Source organism: Phyllostomus hastatus, unplaced genomic scaffold (assembly GCF_019186645.2).
Source record: "Phyllostomus hastatus isolate PE091 unplaced genomic scaffold, TTU_PhHast_1.1 phas_contig_551, whole genome shotgun sequence".
Lineage (NCBI taxonomy): Eukaryota > Metazoa > Chordata > Mammalia > Chiroptera > Phyllostomidae > Phyllostomus > Phyllostomus hastatus.
Genome location: NW_025333909.1, coordinates 4432922 through 4450260, shown reverse-complemented (window position 1 = coordinate 4450260; position 17339 = coordinate 4432922). Strand labels below are relative to the sequence as shown.

Genomic DNA, 17339 nt, shown 5'->3' with positions numbered 1-17339 from the left:
ACAGGGGGAGGTTAAGAATAGTATAGGAAATGTAGAAGCCGAAGAACTTATATGTATGACCCATGGACATGAACTAAGGGGACTGGGAATGTGGGTGGGAGTCGGTGTACAGGGCAGAGGGGAATAAAGGAGGGAAAATGGGACAGCTGTAATAGCATAGTTAATAAAATATATTTTAAAAAGCAAAAAAAGAAGATTTCAGTTTGGGCTATGGTAAGTCTGAAGTAGTTAAGGGACATCCAATGGTGAGCCCAGTGGATAATTGGATATATGTGTCTAAAGTCCAAGAGGGGGCTGGAAACTCTAAAGTCCAGAGTGCAGATCTGCCCACTCACTATGTAAATAGAGATGGTAGTGGCAACAGTGGGCATGCCTGGTGCTGTCCAGGCAGAGACCAAAGTAAAAAAAGGAAAGACCTGGAAAAGCAGTGACTTTTAAAGGGAAAGTAGAGGAAGGGGGATATTACGAGAGTCAGCCTGTGAAAAAGCAGCCTGAAAGGTAGAAAGAAAACCATGAAAGAGTAGTTGGATTAAAACCAGAACTACAAAAATAGTTCAAAGAGAAAGGGATTAACAGTGCCAAATGCAGCAAAGAGGCGAAAATACAACAAAGATCAGCCCAGGCTGGTGTGGCTCAGTGGAGTGCCGGCCTGCAAACCAAAGAGTCACTGGTTTGATTCCCAGTCACGGCGCATGCCTGGGTTGCTGGCCAGGTCCCCAGTAGGGGGGCATGTGTGAGGCAACCACACATCGATGTTTCTCTCCCTGTCTTTCTTCCTCCCTCCCCCTCTCTCTAAAAAGAAATAAATAAAATATTTTTTAAAAGAAAGATTAAAAATGTGACGAATAATAAAAAAGTAAGTAAGTTGTGTAGTTATTACTGTAAGCAAGGGATGAGCAGTGTCTTAACTAGGAAAATAGCATTCGAGGCCGGGAAGAATGAATAGATTTGAGAAACACTTGTGAGGTAGCAGTGATAGAAGTAGGCAATTGCAAGATGCACGGGAAGGGAGAGAATTCAAGGCTGACTGAGTTTTCAAACTTGTGATAAGGTATACGTGGTGCTGGAGATGGGGAGCACAATATAACCGTGCAATCCCAAGCCTATCTTTTCCACCCACTCAAGGTAATCAAGGAACATGTATAAAGGACCCATGGACAAAGCCAAAGGGGGTAAGGATTGAGGGTGGGAGGTGAGGGTGGGTGGGGCGGGGCAAAGAGGTGGCGAGAAAATGGAGACAACTGTGCTTGAACAACAATAAAAAAGAATAAAAAACATTCAACCAATATTCATAAGGTTGTACTGTCTACCAAACTGATCCCTCTTTTCTACCCTCACTCTGTTCGGCCTAATCAAGTCAGCTTCAGAAAGGGAATACAGATGTATGGGTATAGGGCATGTGAAAAAGGAACAGTATGAAGAACAGTTAGAACAGTTCTTCTAACTGTGGGCTTCAAATAATGAAATGGGTCACATAGTAAACATTAGTAGCATATTATAATAAAAAGTGTAGACAACAGGATTAGGAAGCAAAACAGCATTAGGGCTAGATAGTTAAGGCAATTAATGACATATACTCTTCAAACATTTTAAGCCAGAGGCTATATATCTCATTAGTTTCAACTGAGAAAATGACAGCAGAGTGGTGAAAAGTCATTCTCTCCTTTTACTTCTACAAATAACACGTGGGAGGGGGGAGGTGCGGCCAAGAGGGAGAGTTCTCATGTAGGAACACATATAGACAAAATGAGAAAATGTACACTCCCATTTTCTTCTTCTTCTTCTTCCTCTTCTTCTTTTTTTTTACATCACTTAACCAGTGATACAGAGGCTAAGGTTCTAGGGGTCAGAAAATAAATGTCAGCATGAATGAGTGATGAAGCCTGTATGGACTCCATTCGGAGGCAGACCTAAAGAAAGAAGTCATAAAAGGTCTGCTTTATACTCAAAGGTCTGAATACCATAGATATACAAGCTCTACATTTATTGTACACTCACTCTTACTTATACTTGATATCTTAAAATCAACACCAAAATACAACAAAGAATATCTGAGCTGCAAGGACCAATAGACATCATCTAGGAGTTTTTAACCTGAGGTCAGGGGTCAGTGAAGCCTCTGAAATTAAGGCCCATTTTCTGTATGCATAGCTATATGTATATTTTTCCAGAAGGAGAGGGTCAATACTATTCCCAAATAGTTCTCTGGACCCCACAAACCTTATCTCATTAGATTCTAACCCAGCCACTTTGTTCCACAGATGAAGAAACGGACACCCAGAAAGGGGATAAGATTTGCCAAGGGCACACAGTGAATTAGTAGCCAAGGGGAATCTAGAAACTAAGATATTTTTTCAATATTTTTTCCACCATGATACACTGTTACCTCAAGAGATCCCATAATTAAAGTCAGTGCAAGTTCTTAAAAGCCCTAATTATTACCTTTGCAATGAAAGTTCCAACATCCATAATAGCTTTAATGTGTGTCAACCACCCTGAGCTGTCCAGGCCGCTAAGAAATTCAGTCACTGTTGGAGTTTTCGATTCACAAACTAAGGTAAAAAGGAAAGCAGATATTGAAATTCACAATAACCTCAGTTTATTCGCCAAGAAAGAGGAAAAAGTGGATCGTAATTTTGTAAACATGAAAGCTGAGGCACAGAAAGGTTAAATAATTAGAAACCACACAGTGAGTCAGGGGACAGGATTAGGGCTTAGAGCCTACCATATCTTCCACCGCTGGTCTCTTCTTTCTTGAGCTGTAGAACCCACCCCAAGCCCACAGAAATCTCTTACGAGCCAGAAGAATGAGTCAGTAACCACAGGAAAACACTCACATGTCCTCTGATTAGAAAACACATTTGCCCTGGCTAGTGTGGCTCAGTGGACTGAGTGCCAGCCTGTGAATGGAAAGGTTGCTAGTTTGATTCCCATTCAGGGTGCATGCCTGGGTTGTGGGTCAGGTTCCCAGTTGGGGGTATGTGAGAGGCAACTGATTAATGTTTCTCTCACACATCAATGTTTTTCTCTTTCTCCCTTCTTTCCCCTCTCTCTTTAAAAATACATAAAGTCTTTTTAAGAATTCTTTAAAAAACACATTTAATCCTAATTCTACCCACTCATCCTAACTCTTCAGGCCCTTAATATCTGGCTGTATTCCCACATCCTCACCTATTCCCTGCATTCCTGTGCAGTCTCAAAGGGTTAGGGGAAAAAAAGTTAATTTTCATGTACTTTGCACTGGTTATCCAGCAGAGGGCAATCTTTTGCCTCAAAAATCTGTAAAAAGTCCTGTTCTCCTCTACAGCTGTAGAATATTCTGGGACAAAAAAGAAAGGAAGAAGAGATCCAAGGAAGAGGAACACTAATTAATACTCTAAAAAGGATGCAGACTGCAGAAACAGGATTAAATAAGGACCATGTAAGGGAGAGGTCTTGGCCTATAACCTGAGAACAAAATTGAAGAAAAGAGGGGAGGAACAGGGAGTTCACTAAAGAAGGCAGGTTTTCACCGTCTCTTCCTGAGTTGTCATACCGCATCATGGAATCCTGGGTAGTGGCTTTGAGAGAAATGTTTGAGAATCAAGGGTCCTGTCAAGCCCCAATCTCACTTTGCCCCTACTCTGATCCCAATTATTTTGCAGTGATGACAGATGACCCATATTGTCTGACATCAGCTTCATTCCTCTTAAGTCTAAATTTACCCCCTTTATCAGCACAGTGATAAAATCCTACTGACTCCTTACAGTAGATTAAATGAGGTAGGTGATTTCTTACCTTGAGGATGATGCAATGAATTCCAAATTCATTTATACTTATGTTGACATGTCCACCCCTAAACACCTGCCTCTGTAATTCTATAGGGAGACATGATTTCCACAGCAACTAAACCCAAATGGACTTAACTGGGTTGTGAAACTGAACATCTTAGTTCCTCTGCCAGACCAAGACTGCTATAATTCAGTACTATGCAAGCTGGGTTCATACTGTAGTTTAAAAACCCTATCACCTATTGATCCTGCTCACTTAGTTGTTTTTATGGTCTACCCCAAACCAAGCATGTTGTGTGTATGTGTGTGTGTACATATATATGTATATGTATGCAAAGCTAGGGGCTCTGGCCTATCCAAGGTGAAATCCTTCTAACCTTCCACGAGTTTCTGCAGGCTGCTCCGCATCACATGGATGTTCTCAATGCCCATGAACCTGAAGCGAGTGTTGGCATAGTAGTCTTCGTTTTCATACCCCTTCCCAGCTATTCGGTTGGCCAAGGCATTCAACTGCAATATTTGAGGAATAATAGAGCAGATTGGGCAGGTGATAAAATAACAGGATTCACCAATCTCAATGCCTTATTCTATACAGTTTTAAATCTTATCCATTGAAAAAGAAGTTAAGTCAGGGCACATTCTGGAATGCAGAGAATTTCACTGGTTTTTATGTAAGGTTATCTTAAGTAACAGAGTAGTATAGAGGAAGATTTAGTGTTTTTGTTTTATTACTAAAACTCTGCTTAAGAGACTCAAGGATATGGCAACTATGAGGATAGCTGGTCTGAAGAACTGAAATAATTTTGAGCTTTATCACAAACAAATGTTTTCTCAGCTGAAATGGCTTTACTCTGGGAAACATGTGAGAGTTCAGAAATCTTTTCAACTGAGAAGTTCTAGAAAGAAGTCTAAGAACTTCAGGGACAAATAATTTTAAATAGCTATTCTAAAAAAGTATCTAAAACATGCATAAGCTAAATGACTTTCACTCACTGATAAAATGAAATGGAGATACCCAGACCTGTTTTTAATGCTATGTTTAGCTTGTGGTAATTGGAATATTTCTAGGTCATAAGAAGAATATTGGGCAGGATAGAGAGTAAATGAGATGTAGTCAGGAGATATTAATACAATAACTAGGAAAAAAGGCCAAAATAACTTCTATGATGATAACCATCTTACTAATCAAATGGTTTTGTTGTCTGGGCCTGTTTTCTCATCTCCCAGTATTATGCATTTTAAAAGACAGGAGGAGCATATATGTGGACAGGGTATCGTTTTTGTATTAATAGAAAAGAATGCCATTAAACCCTTGGAAGCAGAAACCTTTCATGTTAACACATTCAGGGAATAGTCTTTGTGTCAACATACTCTGTTTAGAATGCCAGATACTTTTAGAGGGAGAAATGTAATGGTAATTTTGATTACTTATCACACAGACAATGCCACTGAGATTCCATGATATTAATGACAAATGTCAAAGGTACACCTGTGGAGGTACAAGCAACAGCCACCTCATAGCAAGGAAGTTTGCTATGACTGATGAATGTTTAAGCAAACAAAGCAAGAATTAAAGCAGCCCCTCTCCAGGTCAGGGCAGCACTAAAAGGCCAGCTACTGCAGATAGCTAGCTACATGGTATTACTATACAATCTTTGGGAATATGTCTGGCAGATTTGAGTACCAGCTCCATATTAGCAGGCTGATGTTCAAGTAGGTAAGAAATATATTATTTATTGAGCTCCTAGCATGTACCAGACCCTGTACTAGGTCCTTTACCTATATTATTTCATTTAATCTACAACCCTTCAAGATAGGTATTTTTATTATTCCCATAAGAAAACAATCTCAGAGAGCTGAACCAACTTCAACCAGAATTATATGGATACGGGCTGAAGGGAAGATCTGACCCCAGGTTTGTCTGACTCCTAAAATGTAGTATTTTACAACTACAGTACAGTTTCTACTAAAAGAATAGATCTAGCCATCCTGAAGGGGAAGGCTGCTATATATTTCTAAGCCTTCTGAGAGGACCAGGAGACCTGTTAAAGGGGCTTTTTGGTCTTGGGTTTGGACAAAAAGCACCAATCCTTCAGTTTTTCAAAAGCATGGTATGTTTCCCTTTACCGTTTTAAGATGATTTAATCTTGACAGATACAGATTTGATTAAACTTTTTCCAATCTGGAATGGCAGATGCAGTTATGATTGAAGCAAGACAGCAAACTCAGGAGAAATTCAAAGATAGTGCCTGAGCAGAAAGGGAAAAGATTTCTTCTCTTGAGCCCAGTCAGCCCTAGGTAGTAGCTCTGGAGAATGGCCAGTGAGTGATCCCCAAAATGGGGCAGGTAGCTGTCTAAGGCCACAATCTGATTTCATGCACAGCCAGTTGCTTAATTGTGATGCCACAACCACCTGGCTTAGGCTTATATCTGAATCAATGACTTAGCAATCACTAGTGAACAATGAAACCTCCTAGTCAGCCACACTCCGCACATCAAATTACAAACACATTTCTTTCTGGAGCTGTCTCTATAAAGGACATCCTTTAAGAAAAGGGAATCTGTCCTTTACTTGCCTCATGGGACACAATTAATTCTTCGACAATCCCTTACAGAGCTAGACAAAACGAGGAAGGTCAAAGAATTAATTAAGAAGAGTTTGGGCTGATACTTAGGTTGATCTGAGGACCCTCCTTTCTGTCACACTCACATTCGAAAGGGACAGAGCCTGGAAAAACACATTGTAACAGACCACACAGTATCTGGCCCTTGGAATGATCAAACAATTTCACTAGGGCCATGTCCATTGCCAAAATCCATGGCAACCTTATGTTCTTGCTCTTTTCTTTTTTTTTTCTGGGACCAAGATTTAAACCTCACTTCATTGAGTTGGGAAATGCTTAATCAGTGAATAGTGCTGGGTGCTAAAATAATTACCACCACATAAACTAAAGAATTTCTGTTAATCATATAGTAGTGACATTCATGAACCCGATTCCTTAAGGAGATGTCAAAATATCATTCACCCACTGTGGTTTAGTACATTACTTACAAAAAGATATGTTGGTATTAAGGTTGCCATTGTTAAGTTGAGGTGCTTTATCTGATGGTAAATTTATACCACAGAAGGAAAATACTGAAAATTCTAATTGATGAATAGATCTAGTGATAAAGAGGAGGGAATATCAAAGAGCCTCTGGGCGTTCAATTCAGATGTCACAAATTCAGGAGGTGGTAAGGCCAGGTTGTTCAAAGTACCCTTGAAAGCATCAAGGATCTCTCTGTCTTGCTTGACCGTGAGTGACAGGCGACAAAAATGGGCTCCCAATGGCTTGCGAAAATGATTTTACACAATGTATGACACAATAAGCCCACATACACAAATATAACTTTCCCAATAACACCGCAAAGCTCAACATGTAGGGATGGGGATTACAAAATGAGTGAAGTAAGAATATCAAAGAGGTCACTGATAAATACCCTCGGTCTTGTGTCTATAATATACATAAACTGGCTCCCTGGGTTTGTTTGTCCAATAGCCTCTAGCAAGCGCTCGTCATCTTCGCAGCGAGTGTAAAACCCACACAGAGGCTGGCTACAGCGGCAAATGGAAGCCTGTAAGGAAAAAATGTGTCATTTGAGGGATCATATGCACAGGTGGTCAAAAAGCCTCCTTGATCCCAGGTTTGGTGAGCAGAGAAAGAAGATGAACCAACTCAGGACAGTGAAGCAAAGAAAGATGTAGCTTTGAAGCCCAGCTGTTCCATTGACATTGGGCTCAGTCTCCTGCCTTCCCCAGGCATGTGAGCTGTGTTACCACAAACTGATGCTCAGAATAGCGATCCCTCACCTATCGCAGGAGTTACATTCCAGAGACCCCTGCGATAGGTGAAAATCAGCAAAGTAGCAGCATTCTATTTATTTTATTATTTATATCGATTTTAAGGCTTTATAAACTCTTCCCACACTCCTATAAACCCTTCCCACTCTCTTATTAACCTTTCCCACACTCTTATAAACACTTCATATACTCTTAAACACTTTCTATACTCTAAAACCTACATAATTTTAACAACATATAATATTCTATATGGTTACTCACCAGTGAGGGTTTTAAAAACCGCGATACAGTGAAGCCACAATAAGTGAACCATGATATAGCAAGGGACGACTGTAGTCTTTTTTCCCCTTCTACACGGTGAGGATTCTCAACCTAGTCTTAGCAAATCCAGACTATAGGAAAACCACATCTTGAGTGCTTCCTCAATAAAATTGTATTCTCAATATGTATTAGGTTAGTATTTTTCTGCAACTGCCCTGCTCTTTTAGAGTCCCAGTCATATCACTCATATAAACCAGAGGCTTGAAGTGGCAGCAGATTTCAAGATAGGGCAGGGATTTAGTCTTAAGAGAGCAGGGTTCACGCATTAATGTCAAATCAGAGGGGCTAGTTTGCTTAAAGCCATGTCAATATAAAAACAGCGATTTAGCAAGTATGCTTGGTAATGAGTAGTTAATGGACTGCACTGCACTGTAGTGTGGTTTTTAAGGGGCTACTCACTTTGATAGTTTGACACAAAAACACCCACTCATTTCACTATACTCTTTTAGTACCTGAATAGTTTACCTACTTGAGAAAATGACTATTTCTCTAACTCTAGATCTCAGAACGACCACAAGAGGCAAGAACTATTATCCCTTCCTATGGAAGGGGACTCAAATGAAGGAGTTAAGTGCTTTTTCCCACTACCTTAAATCATATTAAAAGTAGTGAGAAAGAATCAAGGACATCTGTGTTCCAGTAAAAGGCCAGAGTCCTCAAACATCCTTTCATTCAACAACTTCCCCTCAAGCTGGAGACCACAGAGGAGGAAAGAAACAAGTGAGCACACTAAAAATGCCACTTAACATTTGCACAACACTTTACAATTTACAAAGTACACATATATTTTTCCCTCTTGTGAGCCACTTAAAAACCCTCAGAGTACTAAAAGTTCAGGGAAGTAACCTGCTTGAGGTCACACAGCCATGAAGTGGCAGTGGTGGGACTGAAACCCAGGTCTTCTAGAGCCAAGTTTAGTTCTCATGAGAGAAGTTTGCTCAACTCACATTATTCTCTTTGTAGAGGTAGCAGAGCACAGGTAACCGTTCTTTACTTCTGAACTTCGAACTTCCAACCAACGTTCCCAAGGTTACAGACTTAGGAACCACTATTTCAGGAGGGTAAGTACTGCATATCTAAAAGAAAACTCAAATTTTTTTAACTCAAGATATTTATTTTTTACATTTTTCACTTGCTATCAGCAGGTTGGAATAGCAATTACTCAAACACTAGCTGTCTGCTATTTATCATCCAGAATCATCCATTCCTTAGAAATAGGAATATAAATATCCTTGGTGTAATAGCTTTGCCAAGTATGCCATTATTTTCTAGAAAGGAAGGTATTAAGTCACATGAGAACAAAACATACCAACAATATAGGTAGAAATGCACATTACGGGTAGAAACACACATATAACCCTATCCTGGAATTTGTACACTTGTTTATCAAAGCAAACAATGTATATTGTAAGTAAGTATATTAAAACAAATATACTCAAATATAAAGCAGACAGGTATAAAAGAAGAGAACATGATTTACTCTTTCTTAAAATGCACACTGGGCTCCTAGTATAAACATCTTGAGGGCCTTTAACAGACTAGTCTGGGGGTGGAAGTGTTGATGTTTTAGGTGTGACATTTGCTCTACAAAAAGACTGATAAATATTCTCAAGTTCACCAGCTTTTAGTGGTTACCAAATATATCTTTCTAAAGAGACAGTGATAAAATATTATAATAGCACAGACTTGACATTGCCAAGTTAGCTCTAATCGCTACTCTAAGTAAAGAACACCCATAAACATTTGACAATGGATCAAATAAAAATATAAACATGCGGACAGTTTGAGGTAGATCAGATTCAATGTTCTATGTAACTAATTAAAGTCAATGTCCTCACAATGCAGAACTCTGACAGAGAAAAAGTTCTATAACCATCCTCTTACCTGGACTTAAATTTTGGAGGAGCGAGTCATATAAAGAGAAATAAATGGAGCTTCCCTTTCAACTCAGAGAGCCACATGCATCCAAGGTGCCAACACAGACATTTCAGAGTTCATCTGGGAGACTTAGACACATGTTGGAACCAAAAAGAATTCACCCTACCTCTACGCATTCCTGTCAAGTATGACCTTAACAAGCCACCTCACAAATGGCCCTGCTAGCAGATATTCAAAATGGTTATCAGAAAGCCATTACAATTTTTCTTTCAATGACAGTAAAAAACTGTAAGTAAAGATCCAACAATTCAGAGATACCACTTAAACACCAATTACTCCCTGTGCAGAAAGGTTTTCACAGCAAGCAGTCAAGGACTGCTATCCTTAGAAAGGCCTGCTTGCAAGTCTGGCCCTCAGCTGGTGCGCAGGAACTTGAATTTTGGAAGGGTTCCCACCATCCCTTGACTGATAACAGTGACTAATTGTGCCTAAACTGTTTGTACAATGTGGTTTGTGCCAAGCACTTTTTTTTTCCTTCTGGGCATCTGAAACTTTGGTATATACTAGGCAGAGAGTGCCTATGTGACCAGCTGGGCACTGATTATCCAATAAGCTTCCCTATAGACAACATTTTCCACATGTTGTCACAGTTTGTACTAGAGGAATTAAGCGTGTCCTATGTGACTCCACTGGGAGAGAACTCTGAAGCTTGTGCCTGGTTTTCTCTGGATTTTGCCCCTTTTCCTTTTGCTAACTTTGTCTTATATCTTTTCACTTTAATAAATCACAACCACAACTATGACTATATGCTGAGTGCCGTGAGTCCTCCTAATGAATTGCTCAACTTGAGGGTTGGTCCTGCGAACCACCAACACATTCCCAGGCCTCTCTCTTAAGATCCAGACTTAAATATATACTTGACATCTTTTGAATCACTTGGAACTCAGTCTAAAACTGAAGACACTGCCCTCTTCTCATGCTCCTTATCTTTGTTAACATATCCATCACCTACCTGGTCACCTAAGCCAGAAACCAGGAAACCTGGGATGCATACTAAAATTCTCTCTCCTTCCAGCCACATTACTCTGTCACCAGGTTCTTTTGATTGTACCAGTTGAGTATCTCTTCAAACCATCTCCTCCTTTCCATCCATACTCATTGCCCTCGTTCATGTTGTCCTATCATTCTTCCGCATTCTTAACAAACCAACTCTCCACGTTACTACTAAAGTTATCTTTCTAAAATACAAATATATTCACATTACCTTCCAGCTTAAAATACTCTACTGACTCCTAACTGCCTGCAGGATGATAATGCTCAAATTCCTTAATTTGGCTATGAAGCCCTTCATGATCTCACTTCACTTCCTGACTGCTTTCCTTCTCTCCCTGTATAAATTAAGACAGATTTCCTCCTCTGTGCTTTTCCCCAAATCATCAGACTGTTTCTGGCTTCCCAGTCTGAACTCCATATCCTTCATCTATGCTCTCACAGCACTCTCTGCTTTAGACTATGAGAACGCTTACTTAGTGTCTTGAGTGCAATAGATACTTAAGAAATGTTTGTTGTATGACTACATGTTGAATGAAAAGGAGAGATTATGATTTTTTCTTTTTTCAAAACCTTGTTTGCTAACATTCTTCTGTTTTAATTAAATGGACCTAAAAGAAAACAACAATGACAAAATTACCTCATAGTTTCTGTTGGCATCTGTTATGGTCCAGTACCTGTTGGGTATTCCCATACGCCCAAAATCTGATATTGGGTCAATCAGCTTCCATCCATTTTCCCTCATCTCTTTTGTAGATTTGGGATTATAAAAAAAAGCATACAGATCTTCAAATAATGCTGGATAATGGAGATAAACACAAAAACAAGAAATAATGATTGAAATTTTACACCAAATAATGTTTACAAAGGATAGACTTCCTTTCTTCCAAAGGAAATGTTTGTCAAACAGCCCCAGAAAAGGACAATGGCTTGTATACAAGGTTGCCTTGATGTAAGGAATAAGAACTAGAAAACTGTTTTTGAGTTTTCTTTTAAAAATGAATTTGAATTTTTATGATACCAACACAAAGCAGGAACATTCTGTCTGGCTTGCTGTGAATTGCTGGATAATACACTGAGGTGAAGCTTCAGGGATTCACATGTTGGGGAAGTGGTCCTTACAAAAGTTTTTTTTTTTTTTTTTAACTGAGCTCCAATATCCTAAGAGTACTATTTGTTGTAACATGTTGCAAAACAAAAAACACTGTTTTCCAATCTGTTTATCAAGCCAATTCCTACTTCTGGCTGATAAATGGTCATTTCTTCTCTTCCAGTCAACCCCACTTCTCTCTTCACAAGATGCAACATGCAACCAATAACTCATCAGCCTAATTTATGTGGCAACAATTTTTCCAGATATGGATGGAATCTGCCAAGGCCTTATAAAGTGTTGGGCCAGCTGACAGGTAACCTCTGTCAAAAAAAAAAATACCAGCAAATTCTCATAAATTATTCTGGGTAAAGGGTGAGAGAAAATTGGAGAGAAAATTAAGAGCATAAAAATCCCACAGATTAAAATCAGATGAAGCTGATGGATCAGCCTAGAGGTGGGGCTGCAGGATGAGAGGGTAAACTAGAGGAAACAGAGATAACTACATTATTAAGGACTCTAATAAAAAGCCCTAGTCTTCTAGCTGGAACTGAAGATCGGGGCGGGAATAGTGGCCCAAACAGAAAGCTTATGAGACAACAGGAAACAGATTTTACTCCAAAGCAGAATTCCTTCCTGAACTAATGAAAAACATTCACAAGTTAAAACTTTTGTTTAAAGATTTTATTTATTTATTTTTAGAGAGGGAAGGGAGAGAGAAAGAGAGAGAGAGAAACATCAATGTGCAGTTGCTGGGGGCCGTGGCCTGCAACTCAGGTATGTGGCCTGACTGGGAATCAAACCTGCAACACTTTGGTTCGCAGCCCGCACTCAATCCACTGAGCTACACCAGCCAGGGCTTACAAGTTAAAACTTTTTAAAAATTCTTTTCCTATTTATTGAATTTACTGGGATGACACTGGTTAAGAAAATTACGTAGGTTTCAGCCCTGGCTGGTGTTGCAAAATTTCCCTGTGAAGCCATCCAGTCCAGGAGGTTTGTTTGCTGAGAGTTTTTCTTTTTTTATTACTGTTTCAATTTCATTAGTTATATTCAGCCAATTCCATTTTTTAATTCTTCCTGGTTCAGTTTTGGAAGATTATTGATAGGTACATATTTACTGCCATTTTATTATTTTAACTATGTTCCTCTCCTCCTCCTATTTCTTCTTCTTCAGGTAGGCCCCTTAACATTTCTTGTAATATTGGTTTCATGGTAACAACCCCCCTTAGCTTTTTCTTATTTGGAAAGCTCTTTATTTCTCCTTCAATTTTAAATGACAGCCTTGATAGAAAAAGTAGTCTTCATTGTCAGTCCTTGCTTTTCATCACTTTGAATATTTCATGCCAGTCCCTTCTGGCCTGAAATGTTTTGTTGAGAAATCAGCTGACGGTCTTACGGGAGCTCCACTGTAGGTAACTGTCTTTCATTTGCTGCATTTAGGATTCTGTTTTTATCTTTAACCTTTCCATTTTCATTATGATGTGTCTTGGTTTGGGCCTCTTTGGTTTCATCTTGTTTGGGACTCTCTTTTTCTTCACCAGGTTAGGAAAAGTTTTTGGTCATTATTTCTCCAAATAGTTTCTTGATCCCTTGTTCTCTTTCAGGTACCCCTATAATGTGGACATTGTTATGGTTGATTCTGTCCCATAAGTCCCTTAAACTATCCTAATTTTTTTAATTCTTTTTTTCTTTTTTCTGATTCGGTGTTTTTCTACCTTGTCTTCCAAATCACTAGTTCAACTCTCTGCTTCATTCAACCTACTGTTTATTCCTTGCAGTGCATTCTTTGTTTTAGATATTGTATTCTTCATTTCTGACTGGCCCTTTTATGGTTTCCATGTCCTTTTTCATGCTGTTGTTCATTCTTATAACCATTACTTTGAATTCAATATCTGATAAATTGGTAGCCTTTATTTCATTTAGCTCTTTTTCTGGATATTTCTCCTATTCTTTCATTTTGAGCTGTTTATTTTTCTCTCCATGTTGGCTCCTTGTTTGTGTTTGTTTCTATGTCTTATGTACATCTGCTATGACTCCCAGTCTCCCTGGGGTGGCCTCATGTATTATGTACTAGGGGTCCTGTGGGGTCCAGTGGTACAGTCTCCTAACTGCTTGAGCTGGGTGCTCCAGGAACACCCCTTGTGTAGGTAATGTGGGCCCTCCTGTTGTAAATGAGTATTGATTGCTATTGGCCCATTTGTGCGTGGGATCAACCCACAGGCTGGCTGACTGCAAGACTCAACCCAGACCATGGCATGCAAGCTGCTGTGCTGTTGCTGACCACATTAAGCGGAGTTTGCCTGAGCAGGGTTTGGTGCCTGCCAAGGTCTCCCTTTGAATATGCTGCCTACGAAGCTTATTAAACCCTGCTCTGATGTTGTCTGAAGCTGGCCACTTGGTGTGTTGTTTCTGGGTCTCTTGTGAGGTACTCTGGTGTTTCCTGTGACTGTCCCTCAGCAACCTGTTTGGACTAGTTTCAATGTGGCTTCTTCTGTAAATCCCTGGTTCTCTTCACCTAGCCCTCAGGTGGTTATTCAGGATGATTGTTCTATACTTTAGTTGTAATTTCAGTTTGGTCCTGGGAGGAGGTGAGTGTAGCATCCACCTACTCTGTCGTTATTTTGCATATCAAGACCCTACAGCTGGGCCTGCTAACTTCTCCCAGGCCAAGACTTACCGCCTTTAAAATGGGAACCACCTTTCTTCATAGGGTTGCCCAGCTGATTTGTCTACCTCAAGAGAGCCCTTCCCTCATAAGTGGCTCTAAGAGTCAGAGGAGATTCATAAACAAAAATGTTCAGACCTATAGGAAGTTAGAGCATCATAAATGGAACTGGAACTGGTGATTTATGGGAGGGCTGACTTTGTCATGGAGCCCACCTACAAGGAACCATGTGAAAATCTCTCTTTTTAGATAGCCCAGATGGTGTGCCCATGGGACAGATGGTGGATACCAGGTGATCCAGGTGGGGGTGGCAAAGCCTAAGGTGACAGTGTCTGAGGAGGCTGAGGTGACTGAAGCCCACAAGTAAATATCACACTTAAAAAGTGGGAGGAAAAGAGAAGGGGATAACATCTATTACATATCTACTCTATATAGCAAGTACAGAGTAAAATGCACAAATGCATTTAAACCTCAAAACAACCCCTGAGGGGAGCTTATACTATTACTGCTTTTACAGACAAGGAAGCTGTAATCAGAGGCTATATAACTTGTCCAAACACCATGGAGCAGAACCCAGATGCAAACTCTGCCCTGTTTAACTTCATAGCCCATAATCTTTCCAGTATGCAGTTTTGGGGGGAAAAATCTAAAATGATTTTGGGTAAAAAATACTATCATAACTACCTGTCTGAGAAAGCTTGAGCAGTGAAATATAAACCTCCTGGCAAATTGTGTCAGAGTCTAAAATAAAGTGGGCCACCAGGAAGTTCTTGCAGCGCACAATCAGGGGACAGCCTTCGCTAGTTAAAGGTAACTTCTCCACAGTGGCAATGTGATGCACTGCAATCTGCAAAACAGAAAAGAACCAAAATAAATTCACAGTCATGCATAAGTTCTATTATTATCAGTGGCCTTGACTCTCAGTAACGGTAACAGAATAACCAGAGTTGTGATCACATATATAGCCATCAACCATCCTTTGTAAGGCACAACTGGGTTTCTCTCAAATAGAAGTAAATAGTGCTAAAGTAATGAGCAGGAAATTGCAGTGTTATAAAACTTCTCCCTCCTTTGGAATATAAAGTTACCAGGTTTGGGGCAATTGTAAATTGGCTCAGTACAGATGGCTTCTGGCATGCTATGGTAAAATTTACAATCATGGTAGAATAATTGTCACAGAGAAAAACAGGACTTTCTTTTGTTCTACTAAATTACTAATTAAAATTAATAGCTAGTATTGTGCTTTATTTCTCATGAGGTTATCCATGACCACTAACTATTTAATCCCCATAATAACCCTTTGAGGTATAATGATCTCATTTCAGGAATGAAGAAACCAAAGATCTGCGAAGTGAATTCCTCATCAGAGGTCACACAACCAAGAAGTGCACAAACAGGACTTGAATCATGGCAATCTAACTCCAAGTCCAGGGTTCTTTCTCTAAGAATTCTAAAAACTCTAGTCCTGGAATTAGGATTTAACTAGAAGTATTGGGGAGAAAATTTCTCTCTCATATTTTACACTCTAGTGACAGTAAAGCAAAAATTAAATGGGGAAAAGCTGACCTATGTAACTTAGGAAATGAGTAGAGACTGTAAGACTAATTACTAAAGGAACTATACATAAGCACTATACTGTAGTTAATAAAGTTGTGTCCTATGGGAGTACAGGTTAAGGAATCTGATTTTTTAAAGGATGATTAAATCTTTAGTTGCATCATTCTTGTCCATGCTGATGCCAGCAAAAGGAAATGTGTGAAAAGTAAACTGGTAAAAAGGAATTGTGTCCAGATAATACAATTTTTTTTCTTTATAGATTCAAAAAACTGTGGAATCATAGTTTTACATTTTAACCTTTAATGTTCTCCTCCTATCTGTGTCTGTAATGTTTCCTGCAACTAGAACTTGAATGTAATCTTTTCATTCTTTGGATTCCCTGCCCTGTGCCTGGAATGGCCTTCTGATCATCACTGTCTTTTCTTTTCCTTCATTCTGCACATGCTATGCCCCAGCCCTAATTTATTTGGAAAAGCTATCTCTCCCTGGATCTCTTTCAATTGCACCCACCCTCTATGAATGGGGTAGGTATGGGGACCACTCATATATTCCTAGCAGGGATTTTCCATTTTAATTTCTGTCTTAATTGCTTTGTCAAACTCAGTTCCTGCCATGGCAGTTGTAGAGGGGTCAAAAAAACTACTGATAATGTAATAGGGATTAATACATCAAATTTCAGGAAAATCAAAGCCCTGTTGATCAACACATGAATGTGTGTTTGAGTAGTAAAATATTGATCGTCAAGCTCAGGTAACAGGCAAAAAAGTGGTGAATTGGGAAGAGGAGGAAAGTGAAGCTGATGAAGGCTGAGAAGAACTTCAGTAATAATACTAATTGGGTAAATAAGCCTCCTTTGATATATAGAAATGATTAATATAAGTTTTGCCATCCAGATCTAGTCCCCTGGGTTTCAAATAATACCCAATAGGAACATAATTAGGGAAATGAATGCTGTCTATAAATGCAGGTAGAAAGGGGAAAGGCTCATGGCACAGTACTAAGGAATGTCTCAAGCCCTGGCTGGCATAGCTCAGTGGATTGAGCACTGAGTGGATTGAGCACAGGCGAACCAAAGCATCACAGGTTCGATTCCCAGTCAGGGCACATGCCTGGGTTGCAGGCCATGGCCCCCAGCAACCGCACATTGATGTTTCTCTCTCTCTC

The 17339-nt window shown here is 39.6% G+C and overlaps 1 protein-coding gene across 1 annotated transcript in view; it reads right to left on the bottom strand.

Annotated features, from left to right (window-relative positions):
- MTMR8 (myotubularin related protein 8) overlaps positions 1–17339 on the bottom strand; it is a 60560-nt gene that overhangs the window by 23527 nt on the left and 19694 nt on the right. The window contains exons 4-9 of the mRNA XM_045847380.1: positions 15303–15465; positions 11501–11658; positions 8880–9008; positions 7251–7385; positions 4148–4280; positions 2443–2552 (exon numbers count right to left, since the gene is read on the bottom strand). Coding sequence (XP_045703336.1) covers positions 2443–2552; positions 4148–4280; positions 7251–7385; positions 8880–9008; positions 11501–11658; positions 15303–15465 — 828 coding nt within the window. The remainder of the gene's footprint in view (positions 1–2442; positions 2553–4147; positions 4281–7250; positions 7386–8879; positions 9009–11500; positions 11659–15302; positions 15466–17339) is intronic.